The sequence below is a fragment of the Fukomys damarensis genome, unplaced genomic scaffold, assembly GCF_012274545.1.
Source record: "Fukomys damarensis isolate Sample0158 unplaced genomic scaffold, DMR_v1.0_HiC HiC_scaffold_14, whole genome shotgun sequence".
Classification (NCBI taxonomy): Eukaryota; Metazoa; Chordata; class Mammalia; order Rodentia; family Bathyergidae; genus Fukomys; species Fukomys damarensis.
This window is the reverse complement of record NW_022900926.1, coordinates 4,534,438-4,552,623: the sequence shown is the minus strand read 5'-3', so window position 1 is coordinate 4,552,623 and position 18,186 is coordinate 4,534,438. Positions and strand designations below refer to the sequence as shown.

Sequence of the window (18,186 nt, the reverse complement as noted above, 5' to 3'; positions counted from 1 at the left end):
GTTCTCAGGATATCTTACAAGGAAAAAAATAGAGCGACAGAAATTAAAAATATTAAAAGTGTATCATTTCACTGTAAATTCAGAGTCTGAGCTGTCCCAGGTAGTTCCAAACATTTCACGTTTTAATTGGCTTCCCAGTCAGATATCTGGCAGTCGACAAGTCACATTTGCTTAATCTTATATTGATTTTCTAAAAAATACTTCTGGTTTCTATGACAACCCTAATCAATTAACTCCTTGCAAGCAGCAAAACAATTTTTTGCTTTTTCTCTCTCCAGTGAAGCCTGAATACTTTCTTCCCAGAAAAATAAGTACAGATTCTTACCTGGAGAAACTATATTACATTGGAAACAATGGTTGATGTCTTTTGTATTCTTAAAACATTTGGCCAAGAATCAGCAGAAGTAACAAGATTCAAGGAAGACACTGGAGTCCAACAACCTGGCTCAAGCCTTACTGTCTGCTAAGGAAATCTGCCTCAGCATATTAAATTCTGGGTTTTTATTTCCCTGTCGTATAAAAGGGCATTAATATGTGGTCATCTCTAGGATGCACTGGGAATTCTCTAGATTCGACCTCTCTTTCCTTCCATACAAATCTGTGGAAAATCTACCCAAAAGACCTCTCCAAAGCAGAACAGAATCAGGATACGTTCCTGTTCCAGACCTGCTATGTGTGACTGCACAGGCCAAAGCACAGGGCACACAGTCTTCCGCCCTGTACATGTGTTGTTAGCCTGCCTCTCCGGCTCACCTCCAGTTATTGCCCTAGTCTACTTCCCCGGTAGCCATCTCAAGGCAGGTCTGTTATATGCTCCCACCCTGCTCGAGTTCTACCCCTGTCCTGAGTGTTTTCCCCAATGCCCCCGTGCATAAAATACTCTCCCTGTCCCTGTCCACTTGGTCACCTTTTGCTCAGAATGTTCAAAGTCAAGGATATCTTCACAACCATCACCTTTGCAGCAGTGCCAGGAGCTTCTCCCAAAAGAAACAATCATCAAATTTTACCAGGTAAAACAATCCCACTTCTTTGCTTTCAACATCAAAACATATTTTATTTGGCATCCAGTGTGAAAATACCTAGATGCCATTTCATCAGAGAAATCCTAGGAAAAACTGCAACCTGAGTGTCTAAAGTCTGAGCTGTGAATTTCCAGTATTACTCAGATTCCCCAAGTCAGACGGCAGTAACTCATCACAAGCAGGCAGGCCCTGAATTCAGGAGAAAGAGCAGCCTAGAGAGAGTGAGCTAATCCACCGAGACACATCCTCTCTAAGGTAACTGGTGTAGATGAATGAACTGAGATTCAAACAAATTGAGTATTTCAACCAAGTCCTCTATATGCTGCTGGGTTGGCCCCACACACTGCTGAGTGTGGTCTGTGCCCGGCCTGTGCTGTCTCTGCTGTGGGTGAGCAGAGCGGGGGTCACCCTCATGGACCCCATGTCTCACACAGGCACTGGGCGCTATCTCCAGCCAGGTCTCTGCACACGAGGCTTTGCTCCAGGAAGAAGGAGGCTGATGATGAGGTCAGACAGGATATTCAGCCATCTCAAGGGGAAGGGATAGGGCCCCTCCCGAGCAGTGAATACAACTGTAAACTGTCTGTCTGGTCTACTTTTATATTCTTGGTTTCATTCCCTAGAATATGTTTTACGTTTGCCTAAATAAAATTAATGGCGATAGAATTTTGTCATGATACAAATTATCACCAAGGTATTAAAATGAGTCTCATTTCTTAATTTCTTAGTTCCCATCACTCAGTTAACTGGAAAACATTTACTATTAAGACAGTGGTGGTTTTGGTGATAGTGGTTGTCATATTTAGCAACCTAAGATTGTACAATTCTCTTCCAATGTTTTTCAGTCTTATGTTCACCTTGAAAAACTATTTATTAATATCCTCGATGATGCATGCAGCAATGCTCTGTAATATTTCTCACGCAGTAAAATGCAAAGTAAAGCAAGGACCTGAGGGAGAAGTTGGAAGATGTTGTTTTCAGAGGAGACTAAATTTGATGCCCCACATGTAACGCTAGGACGTCTTTAGGAATCCTCCACTCTTGGGGTTCAGAATTATCATCTTTTCGGTCTGAGTTCTGGGAGGAAGAAGCAGACTCAGCTACATGTGGGCATCAGTGAGGACGCAGCTCTGCGTGCCCTCACGGGCCCATGCAGGGGGTGGATGTGTCCCTCTCTGGACACAAAGCACAGAGGCTTAATCACAACACAACTCCTGCGTCCTTACACTGAGCAATTTAAACAAGCTCTGGCCGTGGCCCTGGCTGAGAAGGAAGCCCACAAACAACGCTGAGTTGTCAACCTGTTCTCCTACAATGACACCATTATTATGCAGTGAGGCCATAAAGCACGCAAGATGGAAAACAGCAAAACACTGAGGCTATACTTCAGGAGTTTTTCCATTTTTCTTTAATATCACCTCCAGCCCTTCCTACAGCTGAAGGCCTGCCTGGCCTCTAATTTCCAAGGAAGACAAGGGTTAAATAAAGACGACAACAGGCCAAGTTGTCATTCTGTTAAGTAACATAATTCAGGGTAGCCAATTTTCTTCCCAAACTGAAGAACACCACAAACACTGCTGGTAACGGGGCAGAACAGGTTTGGTTCCATAGAATGCACACATCACCCAGCAGGCTTTATCCTGTATCCTCTCTCAAGCCTCGTTAAGTACATCTGTGATGTTAAAAAATAGAAAGGTGTTGTTTGAGGTAAGACAGCAGCAAAGCTGACTGACCAAGGGCAAGTAAGGGAGTGGGTGAAGGAAAAACCAATGGGAATAGTGATGGATCAGTGTTTCCTTCACCCAGCGGCAGAGCCCAAGCTGTGAACTCAAAGGGGCTGGGATGTCCCGCCAGGGACAAAAGTGGCCCGCAGCCAGGTGACTGGTCTTCAGTTAGGTTCCTGGAGTCACAGTCAGAAACTCCCATGGAGTGGAAAACATTTAGATCCTGCTGGCTTATCGAACATACAAAAAGCCAAATGCCCTGGCTCAAATGATCATTATGTAATTCATGATTTTAAAACGAAAGATATTCTGAGAGATAAAAGTTAAAAACTTAGCTATTAACTTGCAAACTTCTGGAATATGTGTTGAAACACAAAGGATAAATATCACCCAGTTGAACTTGCAAATGTTTACAGAAGCTTAAAATAAATTCCAAAAATATTACACACACAAAAATACATCACAGAGAGACAGCAGGACAGCCAAAAAGTTCAAAGAACATGACAACAGCAGGATTATGACATCATAGTGAATAACAACTCATTTTGCATTTTATAATTCCCAACCAGTTAAATATCTGTCCCTGCACAGTGCACCATGACTGTACATGTTCCATCTGACAGCCCTCTCACTAAAGAAATCCAATTAAATCTAAGATATAAGTCAAAGCACTGATTTTTTTTATTACTTAGAGACCAAAAAATAAAAAATAAAAGATGTTGATTAACCTCAGATAACATGAATATCATCATTAGGTTAAATGGAACAACAAAACAAGTATCTATGTAATGAGCAAATAAATACAGAAAAAGAAAAAATAAACCCAAATAGCTAAAAATTCAAGCCCAGAATCTTACATATTCTGATTATTAAGAAAAATTTCAGTTCCTCTTCTGTGTTTATGCTTAGGTTTCGACATGGCTTCTGCCAACTATCAGACACTCATCTATTAAAAGGCTAACATTCTCCAGCTTTCCTGTACAGTCCTTTGTTCATTAGGGTTTTAATGTTTGTGCTCAAAAGCTACATATGTTTTGCTTTTGTTGCTCCGTAGGGCATTTTGTATCTGGACTCACTAAACAAAGGAAGTCAAACCTGGAAGACCCAGCAGCCGGGCAGGCTGGCCCTTACCTGCAGGCCTTCGATGGCCAAGCGCAGCATGCTGGGCGTGAGTTTGGAGGCTTGCTTGAAAGTGAAGTTGCTCCAGTCTATGATCAAAACAAACCCATTGACCTGAAGCTCAGGATCTTCGATCATGGCTTCTAAAGAAAGTAAGATGGCACGCAAGATATCCACCAGCGTGTACCTGCAGAAACAGAGAAGCGCTACATTAAACCTGGCAGTCACTTGTGTGGAGACCCTAGGAAGTTTTTTAGCATGCTAATGATCCCCTTTAAAATGCCTCAGAAATCTTATTTTATCTAAAAAGCTTCTTTTACTCACAAGCCCAAGTTCCCAAGTTCGATCCCCAGTACCAAAATAAAAAGCTTCTTTTATGAAGATGTTTTTGTTTCACTCAGGGGACATACTAGAATGTAGCATGGTCTGTTTTGAGCACATACAGACATTTTCTTGTCTAAGTAGTAAATTATAAAGACTACACACCATTTTAACTGTACTAGGTATAAGTAACCAGGTCATCTAAGGAGAAATGAGTACAGTGTACAGCAGGAATACATTCACTGCCTGCACACTCCATGCCACTTCACACAGAGCTCTGGACATCCACAGCATTTGGGGCAGGGGTGGAGCCGACATTCCGAGCACACCCAGGGCCAGCTCCATGTGAAAACTTGAGAATGAGGTTTGACAGTGTCATCAATAAATAAGAGCACCGGGGACAGTCCCATAGAAGTGTCAGCAGGCTTCGATGACCTCCACTGAGTTTGTCTCAGGAAGATGAAAGAAAAGATGAGAGGGCAGAAGGAGGGTGTGAGCAAATAGTGGCGATCTGTGACAATGCCAGCCATCCAAACTGCAGTACAACCTTTAGTTTTTCCTGTCTTGCACACAAGCACAATTCCTGACACATCCTTGAATCCCAGGAAGCACATCAGTTCCTACGAAATGGGACAAGACTACAGGCAAGGACACCCACTGTAGATTAAGACATTGGCTCCAGAAAGACAGCAGAAGAACAAACATAAGCCAAATTAGAGAGGTATTTTAGAAATAAACTCATTAAAAGTTGATGTGTGATTAGATGTGGGCACTAAAATCACTAGAAAGAATAAAGGATGACAAATAGGATCTAGCTTCTGAGCCCGAGGAAATGCAAAATCTTTCATCCAAATCAGTTGTGCATTACTCCAAAACTCTTCTGGAGATATGTAGAAATGCAGAATTTTGAAAACAGCCTGTTGTATTTGAGAAACATGTAATATACTCTGAAAAGCACATCAAGTAAATACTTAAAAAATAGATTCTAAATTCAGGAGAGAACTCAAGACTGAAAATTCTGGAATCAAAAGCATCCAGGCACTACAACCAAGGAGTGGAAGCATAATAATCAGAGCTAAAAGGATATCAGAGTTTTTCTGAAACAGGGTCTTGGATAGGGATGTAGCTCAGTGGTACCGCTGCCCACTTCGCAAGCATAAGGTCCTGAGTTCGATCCCTGGTACAATCAATCAATCAATCTTTCCTACAATCTGTGGGAAACAGCAGCACTTTAAAAGAAATCAACCAACTGATGGAGGGTGTTAACAATTTCAACTTTTGTACAGCCCATAATTTAAGATTTTTGTCTTAAAACATTCAGGTGGAGAAGCCCAGGACAAGCTACGAAGAGATCCGAACCACAAGGAGGGAGCGGGTGTGGAGAGGCTGGGTCAGGAGTGGAGCTCACTGCCGCGGGTGGAAGGGTCCAGCTCACCACAACAGCCAGTAGGCAGAGGGAAGAGTACCTGCGCGATGGAAAACGAATCCCGCCCACTATTCCTCCCAGCTCAAGGTGCATCGTTTTCCCACAAAGGAGTCCAGCTTTCCTAGTTTATGGCAGAGTAGTACTGCAGTGTGTACAGATCCACATTTGGCTGCGTCTGAGATCTAGCTATCATGAGTCGTGCTGCTGTAAACTCGGGTATGATAGATCCCTGTGATTTGATTAATGTCTTTAACTCTTTTAGGCACCACCTAGGTTGACTGGAGTTTCTAGTTTGACTTTTCTGAGGAATCTCCATACTGATCGCTATATCTAATATAGAGGACTGATATCTAGAATATTTAAAGAACTCGAAAAAGCATTGGACCCTCCCAAAATAAAAGATCAAATAAAAGATGGCGAATGAGCTGAACAGACACTTCTGGAAGAAGTAAGTACATGAAGTGCATGGAGAAACGCTACCTACATAAGTACGTGAAGAAATGTTCAACATCACTGGCAGTTAGAGAAGTGAAAATTAAAACAACACTGAGATTCCATCTGACTCAGAAAAATGGTCATCACCAAGAAATCAGATCACAGCAAACGCTGGTGAGGCTGAGGGGGAAAGGAACCCTTCCACACGGTTGGTGGACAAATTAAAACAACACTGAGATTCCATCTGACTCAGAAAAATGGTCATCACCAAGAATCAGATCACAGCAAACGCTGGTGAGGCTGAGGGGGAAAGGAACCCTTCCACACGGTTGGTGGAGGTGCAAACTAGTTCAAGCACTATGGTGATCAGTATGGAGATTCCTCAAAAACTAAAACGAAAAACTCCATTCCACCTAGTGAGTCCCACTCTAGGGATCTTCCTAAGGGAGTTAAAGACATCACATTACAGTGATCCATGCATACAGGTGCTCACAGCAGCACAACCGATAACGGCTAAATCATGGAAGGGGCCAACACTTAGGAGGCAGCGTCCTCACCACGCGGTGGTGTAAAGAAAATGTGGCATTGGTACCCAGCCATAAGCTAGGAAAACGGACCTGGGTGGTAAGGGAAATATAAATCAGATATGCGAGCTTAAATATCATACGGTTCTTCCGTATGAGGAATCCAAAATACACATAAATGGAAGACCGAAATAAATGAGGTAACGAGACAGGTCCTCCTTAGACAGGAAGAGGACCAAGAGCCAGAGGAAGAGGAGAAAGAAGAAAGAACATAGATGGACAGACTCCCAGCGAGGAGTGGAGTCATCATTTACAGCAAATGTGTATTAATAAGAAAAACTTTTAAAAAGAATTTAAATGGTACAAAACTGTACTATACTTAACAAGAGCAAATGTAAATAAATTGAGAGATTAAGAAAGCTGATAAAATTTAAATTTCAAGGACTAATATGTAGCGATATCTAGGGGGACAGAATAACACATTTTTCTGTTAAGATGCAACATCAAGTAAATAATTTTTAAATAAAAAATATTTAAAAAACAGAAACATTGAGAGGCCAACGGAAACACTTGTAGTTCAAAAGGGAAAGAACAATGAACAGTGGAGTTTCAAGTGACTTCTCCCCTTCTGAGGGCCTTGTCCTCCCCGCCCCCGTGGGTAAATCAGAATTCGGTACGGAATCCTCTTTAGGCATCTCGCGTTAACCAAGCACCGGGCGCAGCGGACTTCAGAACGGAGCCCCTGCCCTGGCCTTCATGAATCCTATGCCCTTGGAGATTAGAATTCAGAGGTTGGTTCCTCATCTAAAAGGGGCAGGAACTGCACCTCTCCCTCCCTTCCTCACAGGCGTAGGATGGCATAGGGTCACACAGCTAAAGAGATAATTCTAGGGAATTCATGTGCATAGCTCCAGGTACACAGCGAGGGTTCAGTGACTGTTAGTGGAAATACACAAGTAGCATAATTTTTGTTGTAATAATAGTCCTAAGTGTGGTGCACTAGGCAGGGTATAATCAGAACAGAAGAATGTTAATGATGATCTCAAGGATAGACGATCACCATCATAAAAGGTAAAAACCAAGAGGTTGTTTTTAACCATCTGGAGGGTGTATGGGCCTTTTTGTAGGCCTAGGATTTGGCATCCAAAAACATTCCGGAATATATAAAACTTTTTGGTGGAGCTTTATTATTTCTTGACATTAAATCTGTGAAAAATGCCTGGCTAGTATCACTAACATGGTTGGCCTACATTCATTGTAAATGTAACGTCCTAACACCATGACATGACCTGAAGCCCAAAAACCTACAAAGAAAGGAAGCTGGAACTGAAGGCCATATTTCTGGATAAAATCAGATGACTTCATTAAAACCACTGTACCATCTGAAATTGACAATAATATCATGGTAAGAAAATTAAAAATCAGAAAACTCCAACTAAGAATGTTCCCTCATTGCAAGGATTATTTATTCTTATGTTATCCAAAAGAAGATCAAGTAGCACTAATATCAAAATACCATTAAAAAACTTGAATCTGAAACCAGCTGTAAGAGGATGATACATTTATATAAAGTGCAAATCAATCAACCAGCAGTAAAGGCTGAAAACAAGAGATGGTTTGTTCTAAGGAATATCCTTGAAGTATGTCTCCCCTACACACTGTCAAAATCAAGAGAAAAAATTCTGCATAGTCTGTTGTTCCAAAGCAAGCAAAATAAAGCAAGTCCCAGGATTGGCAGGGAAAGAAAGCAGTTTTACAGTTTTCAAGGGTAAATCTAATAAATTTTAAAAATGTGTTATCTTCCTCTAAGAAGAGAACTCAACGATCTTTAGACAAATCATACTAATTTATACATGTGAGAAAAGAAACACAAAAAGCATCCTGGTGAACAGCACCAAAAAGGCAGGTCAGCATCACTCTGGACGTAGCCGGCCCTGTGTTGTCAAACACGGTGCATTATTGCCATTAGCAGCTCGGCAGGCTGTCTGTCAGAAGAATATTATCACATCGGCTCTTGCCAAGGCCTGGAAAACATCCTCCAAAGACATGTAGCATCTATGAATTTATCTCTTTGGGAATCTTCTCTTCATTCTCCTCTTTCAAATTTGTCTAACTTGTAGCTTACACTATAGTGCGGTATTTCACATGTTTATGTGTGGGACTGATATCCAAAGAGCACCAGCTCCACCAGGGATATTCTTCCCTCTTGTACTGGAAGAGAGCATTTAATAAAAACCAGCACACCACTGCTGACTGTGCTTCCCAAAATAGCCGTTGCTAAAACTTGAATTTGAGAGAGAGAGAGAGAGAATGAGGCACCGCGTGTAGTTCGATGAAATCATGACATTAACAAGAAATTTTGCAGCTGGCATCAGACTGCTGCAGACCACTGCTCTTGGGAAAAAAATCAAAGCTACTATTAAAGAAACACATGGAAAAGACACTGCCACCCTAGCACACCTCTTTATTCACTATGTGATAAGGAGGAACACATCTAATCCCTCCTGAAGTTTTTCAGTTTTAAAATCAGTCTGCTTTGCAGAGTAGGACATATGTTCATGAATTACTAATCTGGGGCATTTTTATTTAAATTTACCAAAGTCTTTTTGATGTAAAACTCATAGGTGTACCAAATAAAAATAAATGGGGACTCTTGGCTATTTCTCTAGGCTCCGTTTGCCCCAGCACCTTGAAGAAGTTGCTGAACCTTGAGAAGCCTCCATGTCCACTCTATAAAATGCAGTGTCAACAGCTGCTTTGCAGAACAGAATGCAAAATACTTAGCCCAGCGCCTACCAGGCAGAAACTACTCCCAGTGTTCACATCTATGGCTGCTACAATTAGAAATTTTCTTTTTCTATCACCGCATATCCTACCCTTATTTTTTGTACTTTTAAACAATATAGTCCTAATTTCACAGCACTGCTGTGAGAATAAAAAAGTGTTTAGTAGTAGCTGGCATACAAGAGAACCAAGAAATGCCTCTGCTGTCATTACAGGTGCTGAAGCTCTCTCCGGTTGGGCGCCGAGGCGCAGCTGCACTGCACTCTGTCCATCTCTCATCTGCGGCCTACTCCTCCCCGTTGCCCAGTATAGACACAGACTTCACTCTCCCACTCTCCACGCAGTGGCCCAGCGTCCCTGAGTCCGGTCCTCCTCGCCTCGGCCAATCCACTGGTGTCTGCCCCAGCTGTACGATCGGGCCAGTGTCACTTGGAAGCAGCGCCCTTGTCTTTCGGTTGTGGCGGGCAGGTCAGCCCTGCGGTGACCCTCCTCGCCCGACGTACCTCCTATTAGTGTAACTCATGCCCTACCTCCCGAGCCCTTTCTGCTCTCGGACTGCCTACAGGAACCAAAAGCTGGGTAATCATCCCGGGGTATTCCTCTTCCTTCTCCCTTTATATTTATTTACCAAGCCCAATTGGCTCTTTCCTTTTATAGATGCACGTGTCTGTGGCATCCAACTCTTCCTTTCCCCTCAGCTTCACTGCCTGCACAGTGGCACTTCTCTTTCCCTCTCTCTCCTCTTTCTCTTCCGAAAACTTGCCTACCCCCAATGCAAGATAAACTGTCCTAAAACTCGTGTGTGACTCTCCTCCTCTATGGCTCTTTCAAACCGCCCCCACTCTTCCCTGAATAATCGTGCCTCATCCCTTGCACACCCAGACACACGGAGGGCTTGTCCTACCCACACCCTGACAAGCTGCTGCACGAGACTGTGCCCACCTACCAGGGAGCCGGGTGCTCTCTCCAGCTCTGATACACATAGGTATCCGTGTGTCTCCTAAGCAGACACGCACGCTTACCTGAAAAACTGGGTTCTGCTCCTCAATCCCACCCTCTGTCCTCAGTGCCCGATAGTGTACCCTGCACACTGAGACTACACAACAGCACATGCTAAAAGCAACCCTCTCCTGCCTTACTTCCTCCTACAACGAACACCCACCAATGTGACATAATTCTACTTACTCTGCTCTCACTGAAGGCTTTCCGCTCCCCAGAAGGCCATGCAGAACCCTTGTCTAGACCAGAGAGGACAAGAGACCTGTCACACAGCAGGGCAGAGCAGAGGCACCCTGTCTGCAGCCAGGAGTCCCCTTGCTGCATTTTATAAAAGAAGCTAACTGCACGGAGCAAATTCCAAAAAAAATTTTTTTGCAAAATATTCAACAAGATCAGGAAAGCTTCCACTCCTGCCTCTGGCCATGCAAGTGTTTTCTGGCTTCCTGACCCACACTTCCCTCCTGGAGCTTGGGAGCACAGCTCACAGCCATGCAAAGAGCAAGGGAAGTCACAGTCCGGTGGCATCCTTCTGCCTTCCACCCTTGGGGCAGGACAGGAGACTGCGCCCAGCAAAAAGCACAGCAGCCAGCAATAAATCAATCACATGTTATTAAATTCTTCATTAAGGCTGTGCTTCCCCCACCTCCCGGTTTTCATTAAACCACATTTTCTAGCGTCAGAAACACTTGCTGTTGGACAGGGCTTGGAGGAAACAAAGAAGAACCATCTTTGCTAACCCCTCAGGGTATCTTTACCACTAAAGCTGATGAACCTATCTAGGTGTTTTAATTACTCAGTGGTAAGAATAATAACACCTCCTTCTGTGTAATCGTCAAGATCTCCCATACAATTTTCAATGCATCATCTTAATCTCAAAATATGCTACAAAATCTCTGAGTTGGTTTTGTCCCTATTTTCTCTTCCAAAGGAGGACACAGATTCCCAGAATTCAAACACTTGACCCAAAATCAATCAAGAAAGTGGAAAGCCCAGTTAGAAGCCAAGTTTCTCTGGTGCTTCCTTAGTACAGCGCCGTTTCCCCTCCCGGTGGTGCCTCTACCCAGGGCAGGGGCACAGCGGTTCCACATCCGAAGTCAGTAGACCAGGAAGCCCATGCCACGGCACCTTGGCACTGCCTGTGGCGAAGGAACATACTACAGCACCCCCAGGAGGGGGGATGGAAGAGCAGAGGCCCGCCTGGCTCCCCACCTTGAGTTACAGGATTAGCTACCTGCACTGCAGCTTTCTACTGCTGTGGGGATGTGAGCGAGATAGAAAGGGAAATGAAACTTCTACAGATAAAATGCCATTCTTCAAAAGGGGGGAGGCAAACATAAATTGTGCACCAATTGCTACCAAGAAAATAAAACAAAATAAAAAAGAGCGGTGCTAGAAAAACACAAGCACGTCAGGGAGTCAACTTTCCCGAAACAAATACCCTAATCAAGTTACCAGTCTCTACCTTCAGGAAATTTATTCTTCCACCTTAAGCTTTTGTCCCTAATGAACTATGTTCTCACGTTTAATCAAGATTTTTTAAATCATAGATGGAGTTTTTTTAATTATCAGAGCTCAATTTTTGATATAATTATATTCCGCTGTCTTTCCCTTGGTTTAGGTTGGTAACTGTCCGTGCATGACAGGATGTGGCTCATTCTCTTACAGGCAGTTGTGGGGTCTCGGAGGAAGGACCCATCCCCTGTAACACAGGCTGCAGAAGTGTTTTGGAATGAATGAGTGAACGAGTGAATGAATGAAATGGAACAATGAAAAATGAAGTCACACTAGCCGCAAAGGTAATGTTCTCTCTCCAGGAACCACACAGCTCAGTTTCCTCTGTGCCCAGAACTTGGGGACTGTCATTTTTTTGTTTTTTGGTACTGGGGATCAAACTCGGGTCCTTGCACTTGTGAAGCAGGCACCAGAAACACTGAGCTAAATCTCTGGCCCTGAATGGTGCTTTCATGCCACAGCCATGAGCTGACTGGTAGATAGTCATGCATTTTTCTTCCCCGAGTGGTTGTACAGTGTAATATATGCATTATGTCTCTTTATTTGCCCCATACCTGATAAATTTCTAGGTACACAGCAAATACTTAAGTGCAGTCAGCTTTTTAAAAGTTTAATTTGCATGAAATGTTAGTTCTCGGTTTGTTATTGGACAGTATAGGCATCCAACACACAGGAGCGTCCTTTTCCTCATAAACTCACTCACTATAGTACTGAAATATGCATTAAAAGAGGTCAATATTTTCTCAAAATGGAGAAAATGTATTAGTTGGCTGAGAATAATTTGCTAATATACTGACCGTCCACTCATGTCTTAAGATATTTTTAAACACATCTTCTGAGGCATCCTATCAACACTATGGCAACAGCAAATATCTGCTTTCCCTCAGCCTTGCTTCAGGTTACATATTTGCAGCCTCAAAGCTGTATATTTACAAAATGGAAACAGCCTGGCTCAGGACAGAGCTAATAAAGACCTATAGGGGGTCAGGTCTCCAGTTTCTGCTACTATTTCAGGATTATTGAACTAATTGCTACATAACTGCCCCCGGTTTTAGAGACTATCTTGTATTTTCAGAAGTGCATCACAATATCCCCCTAACATTGCTCAGGACAACTCTTCTTTAGCCTTCCCCAGTTTACCATGGTCTATATCAAGAGCAAAGTTGAAAATCAACTGCAGTTTCCAGAGTATTTGAAAAATTCTCCCTGTACTATGGAAAACCTGCTGGGACAAAAAGCCCACAAACAGTTCGCCTGCCATTTCTAGACTTGACATAGTCAAAGTCCCCAATAACACAGTACAGTGATGCTTCCAAAGTTTGTATATAAAGACCCCTTCCACCACTATATATCACAATGACATTTTAGTTGATAAATACTTTGATACTTTAATAAACTGCAAGAATAAGTCCTTTAAAACTCAAGCCCAAAAGCTTCTTCCTTTTTTATTTTCTTTTTTTTTTTCAGAGATTACTATGAGTGTTTCTTGCTAATTATATGTTTAATTACCCTGGACTGTTTGGATCATTTATTTTATGTATCTCACTGCCTTTGCAGAGAATGACACCTTTGTAGCTGGCCTTAAAGCAAGTCTGTGTACCCTCTGGCTATTTTTTAAATGGCAAGCTATTCTTATCAAACTCTCCTTTCATTTCGAACATTGGCCACACTATTTTAGTAAAGGGAACTGTGGTCAGAAACCAAACGGAAGACCCAAATACCTTTTCATTTTCATGAAAAAGCCACACAATAGGAACAGACAAGAGTGGGTGTTTCAGGCCGACTCCAGGATGAGCCGCAGGATCTCAGCAGTGTGGACCCCCACAGTTTCCTGCCCTTCACTACTGTAAATGATGTTCCATGTCCATTACTACAACCAAAGACAGAGCAAGAAGGTCAGTGCTTGCTGAATGCTGCTATATTTATATTAGAAATTCTTTAATGCTAGTTACATTTAACTATTTTCTAATGGCTATTAACAGGATTCCAGATAATGTTGCTCGCTGTACTTAAGTGTAGAAAATTAGCTTGTGAGTTTAATGAGTTCGATAAAAGTAAAATACGATGGCTGCTGACAACTTCCAGAGCAATGCTCAGTCTGTCAATCACCCTCAAGTTCCAGGTGACTCCATTTCACTCTCTCAGTGATTATGGGCCAATGCGCACTTCTCAGAAACCTGTCCTCACACCCTGGGGTCTAGACTGCCCTCTCCTTTCCTTGCCCAACAGTGCTCACCCACCAGTTCCACTGTGCTGATGAAGTCTGCTGGGCCACATGGAGTTTTCTACTGAGTCTAAGCAGACACTATTGCTTAGGAAGGCGCAAGGCACGACCCGCGCTCCCTGCAAGCCCTTTTTAACTGTGCTGCTTACTTTCACTCTCAGAAATCATGCACATAACCTGAAAGGAGACAAAATTCTTTGAATCTTTTCCAAAGAACAGCCTGCTCAATGAATCATCCAAGCCAGTTCATTTCCTTTTTAAAAGAACTAGTTCCACAGTGAAAGCCATTTTGGCAATTCAGTACTTTATTTTCATAAGATTTTTTAGAACAGGGATCTGCTGCAAACATTCTAATTTTTACCTTCATCTTCCTCATGAGTCTGTGTAATTCTTTACAATAATCTGAACCTATTTATACTATATTTAATTTACAGTGGCCAGCTCTCTCTCTCTCTCTCTCTCTCTCTCTCTCTCACACACACACACACACACACACACACACACACACTTACTATTTTCAGAGTCTTGAGAAGCACAGATAATTATCCCATAAATACAATATAGGAGAAAGCATTTAACAGATAAATTTCACATAGAATTCTTTTCTAAAAATTTGCACAATTCCTAACTCAAATATTTGTCTGCTCTAGGTCAGGTGCTATTATACACATAACATCTTTTTGTTCTACAGATTAATTCTTTCGAGGAAACTTGCAATTGTTTTCAAAGTTCATAAAATCTTGTTTTTCCTTTGCACTTAGAAAGTTGGCAATAATTTCTTTTTTCCCCAAATACAGGGGGGCGTTTTCTCTGACTTCATTTCTAGAACTTCTCTGTGCAGTCTTGTACACTGCTCACCTGTTGTTTCCTGAAAGCAACACTCTATTTCAAAACAGGAAGTTGTTCAACTCAAAGGACTGTGGTCAGAATCCTGCAGTTTTCTGGAGACCTGGGGGATTTGGGTCTGGCAGGAAGAGGGTAAGAAGGTGAGTGAGAATCCCGCCCTGGCACAGAGGAGGATGAGGAGGGAGAGAGAGACACCGCACATGGCACAGGCCCCTAGCAGAGCAAGGGTGACTAGTAAACGAAAGCAAAGGCGGTGGAGTCCTCTGCTGGAGTTCAAGCAGAACAGACTAAAACTTCCCTTGGAAGAAGGGGACGGGGTGAGAACAGCAGGAAAGCAGTGGCTGGAGAAGCAGACTCCCGTCCGGTTTCAGGGCAGAGCTCAAGACATGGCTTGTGTACATATCGTGGTACCCTGGACAGCAGATTCCAGGATGGCGGACGTAGGCATTCACCAGGTCCTGTCATTTGATGTATGTACATTTGGGAACAAAGGTAGGGAGGGAGGAGGAGAAACTTTTTTTAAAAGAATACTGGAGTTTAAAAAACCTAACATTTAGACAAGCTATACAATACTTGTATTTCTTTTCACCTTGAAGTACTAAAAATTCTTGCTTATACTTGTTCTGTCCCAACCACAGAAACAGAATTCACAGTTATTAGACTGCAGGTCCTAACAGAATATTTCTATAGGACCCAGATTCTTATTTTCAATTTTAAATGTACAATATTTTTTTTATAACTTTGTGTAGTTTTAATAAAATTAACTCCACATACCAATTAATATATCCCTTACCATTATGATGCAGAAGGGTTTTCACTGCTAATAACATGTGTTTATATGAATTCAAGAGAAAACTAAAATATATTTTCTTTAGCATATCCAGGATAATCACCTTCCCACATGCATGAGAACTGTGACTTTCATCTCGATTAGGTTTGTAAATCAGTGTGAATATTGCTTCATTTACAGAAAGAAATGAAAGTCTCTCCAAATATCTCTCCAAAAGAATCTCCTCTCTAGTGATATGTCTAACAGAGCTGAAGACAAATAAAATTATCATTTCCACAGTTTTCATATTACTTTGTTCAAATAGATAAATGCTGCAATCTAACTAAAATAGAACTATTAGGTTCTTGGTCAAATGTTTTCAATTTTAATGCACAATCATTATTTTGTGTGATTGGATAATATATGTCTCAGATTTTAAAATCCTTTTTTTTTTAAGTGTGGTTAAGGAGAGTTCTTTGAAGTTTGGTTCCTGACCCAGTGTAGAGTAAGGTCTCCATCACCACCCAAATAAGGGAATTCCATTCCCTTCTAATGGTTAACTCTGAATTTCCTGAAGGCTTTCAGATTTTTCATGTAGTGGTTTGTTCTCATGCGTACCTAAAAAAATCAGAAGTGCTTTCAACTTACAATTATAGGGGAAAGTGGTCAGTTAAGGGGGGAAATACTAAAAAATATTAATTTCGATTCTAATAGCCCAAGCAACTCAGAACCCTACCTGGAAACATGAAAAGATCGATGAAAATCTCTCCATAACTGTAAAAGTCATTTGCAGTTGCTGCAGAAAACTAGCCAGATGCACCCACAGTCACCACTCACAGAACTAAAAATACACCCATGTTTTAAGCAACAGCTCTTTATGATTCTTAGCTCTGGTGATATTTTTAGGTTCCATGAGACACGTTTAACTTTGAACTTAATTGAAGCTATCTTATCCAAGAGCTTTCTGTAATTTCATATATCTTTCAGCCTGAGAAAAGAATTCTGACTGATGAGTCAAGGGTCACGATCTACGTTTCTCTATGACCACATAGATGAAGAGAGAATACGCCTTCCCCTTACTGCCCAGGAAACAAGCTGAAAGAGCTTACCTGCTCTCTCAGGGAAAAGGCTCTCTTAGAGCCTTTTCAACTTCCTCAGGATGAAAAATCACATCACACAGGAAACACACTCCTCACTCTGCTGACAGGTGTACAACAAGCTCACCACTCAGCCTTTATTTCCAGTGTCCCTGGGCAAGCTCTGCGACAGAGAGGATGGCTCTTCCTTTTCACTGGAGTGACACACATCATATTATGCCTTTATCTAGATGTCACCAAGCACAAAAGTTCCCACACGACAAAACTACCTGCTTGTGTTTGCACACCCCGGCTCTTCTCGGGAGATAGACCATCAGGACTAAAGCAAGAGGAAGATGAGGAGGATGAGTCGAGTTTAAGAATCTAGGAGGAAGGAAAAGGTGGCGCCATTCCCTACGATATTCATTCCCCCAGACCAGAAAACTTACTAGGAGATGAGAATTTGGAGGCTTTATTTAGAAGTTAAGCAATTTACATCTCAGCATAATGATATGGTTCAGGAAGCACTAAAGATGCAGTGGAAACTGGGTATTAGTGAAGGAAGAGTTTCAAAAGCAAAAATAAAAGCTCTACCCTCTCCTCCGGGTGCTGTCAAAGATTTGCTTCTGAGCCCCAGCTTTGCTTTTGGCCCAACCAAATAAACAGAACCATCAAGGCCGGGAGCCTGTGACTCTCCTTAGGGGTAAATTCTGGAAAATGGGAGCATACAAGCTTCGTGAGTGCAAGTCTGGCTGAGGTCTTACCTGCTCTGATCCCAGTTGGCGGCAAAAAGGACTAGAATCTTCCTGCCATAGTGGTCCAGGTTGGCGAGCCCCCCGGGGAAGCCGTCCTTCAGCGCCTGCTTGATGCCGGGGTCTGTGGCCTTGAAGCTCTTGAACATGTCCAGGTTCTGCTGCCGGTACTCGAAGTACTGGGCCAAGAGGCGGAAGGCCTCAAAGTGGTGAAACTTCCTGGCCCGCAGAAAGCGTAAGATGAACGCATCGTCGGTGCGCAGGAAGCCGATGTCCGGCCTGGTGATGACCATGTCCCTCACCTCCTGGATGTCCTGGTGCAAGGTGTCCGGGTTCTCGTTCAGTTCCAGCCGGGCTTTCTCCAGGGTCTCGGGAGAGAGACCGGCTTGTAAATGAGTCATCGTTCTGCTGCTCCGCGCCTTTCCCTCCCGAGCTGTGGCCCACCCGTCCCACAGCAAAGCCGGCCTGGCCGCCTCCACCCGGAGCCCCGGGCCTGGCCTCGGCCGGCTTTCTCTCCTTCACAGGAAATATCCTTTCGCCTCCAATCGAGGACCCCCGTCGCCCGCTTTCAGAGTCCAGCGTGGGGGACCCCCAGCTTGCGTCCCCAGCACCAACGCGGCGCCCAGCTCGCTCTCCCGAAAGACCCGGCCTGG

The 18,186-nt window shown here is 43.0% G+C and overlaps 1 protein-coding gene across 1 annotated transcript in view; it reads right to left on the bottom strand.

Moving 5' to 3' along the window:
* Window positions 1-18,180, bottom strand: part of Clvs2 (clavesin 2) — a 71,675-nt gene extending 53,495 nt beyond the window's left edge. The window contains exons 1-2 of the mRNA XM_010638240.2: window positions 17,546-18,180; window positions 3,878-4,052 (exon numbers count right to left, since the gene is read on the bottom strand). Coding sequence (XP_010636542.1) covers window positions 3,878-4,052; window positions 17,546-17,934 — 564 coding nt within the window. The 5' untranslated portion in view covers window positions 17,935-18,180. The remainder of the gene's footprint in view (window positions 1-3,877; window positions 4,053-17,545) is intronic.
* Window positions 18,181-18,186: the final 6 nt, after the last annotated feature.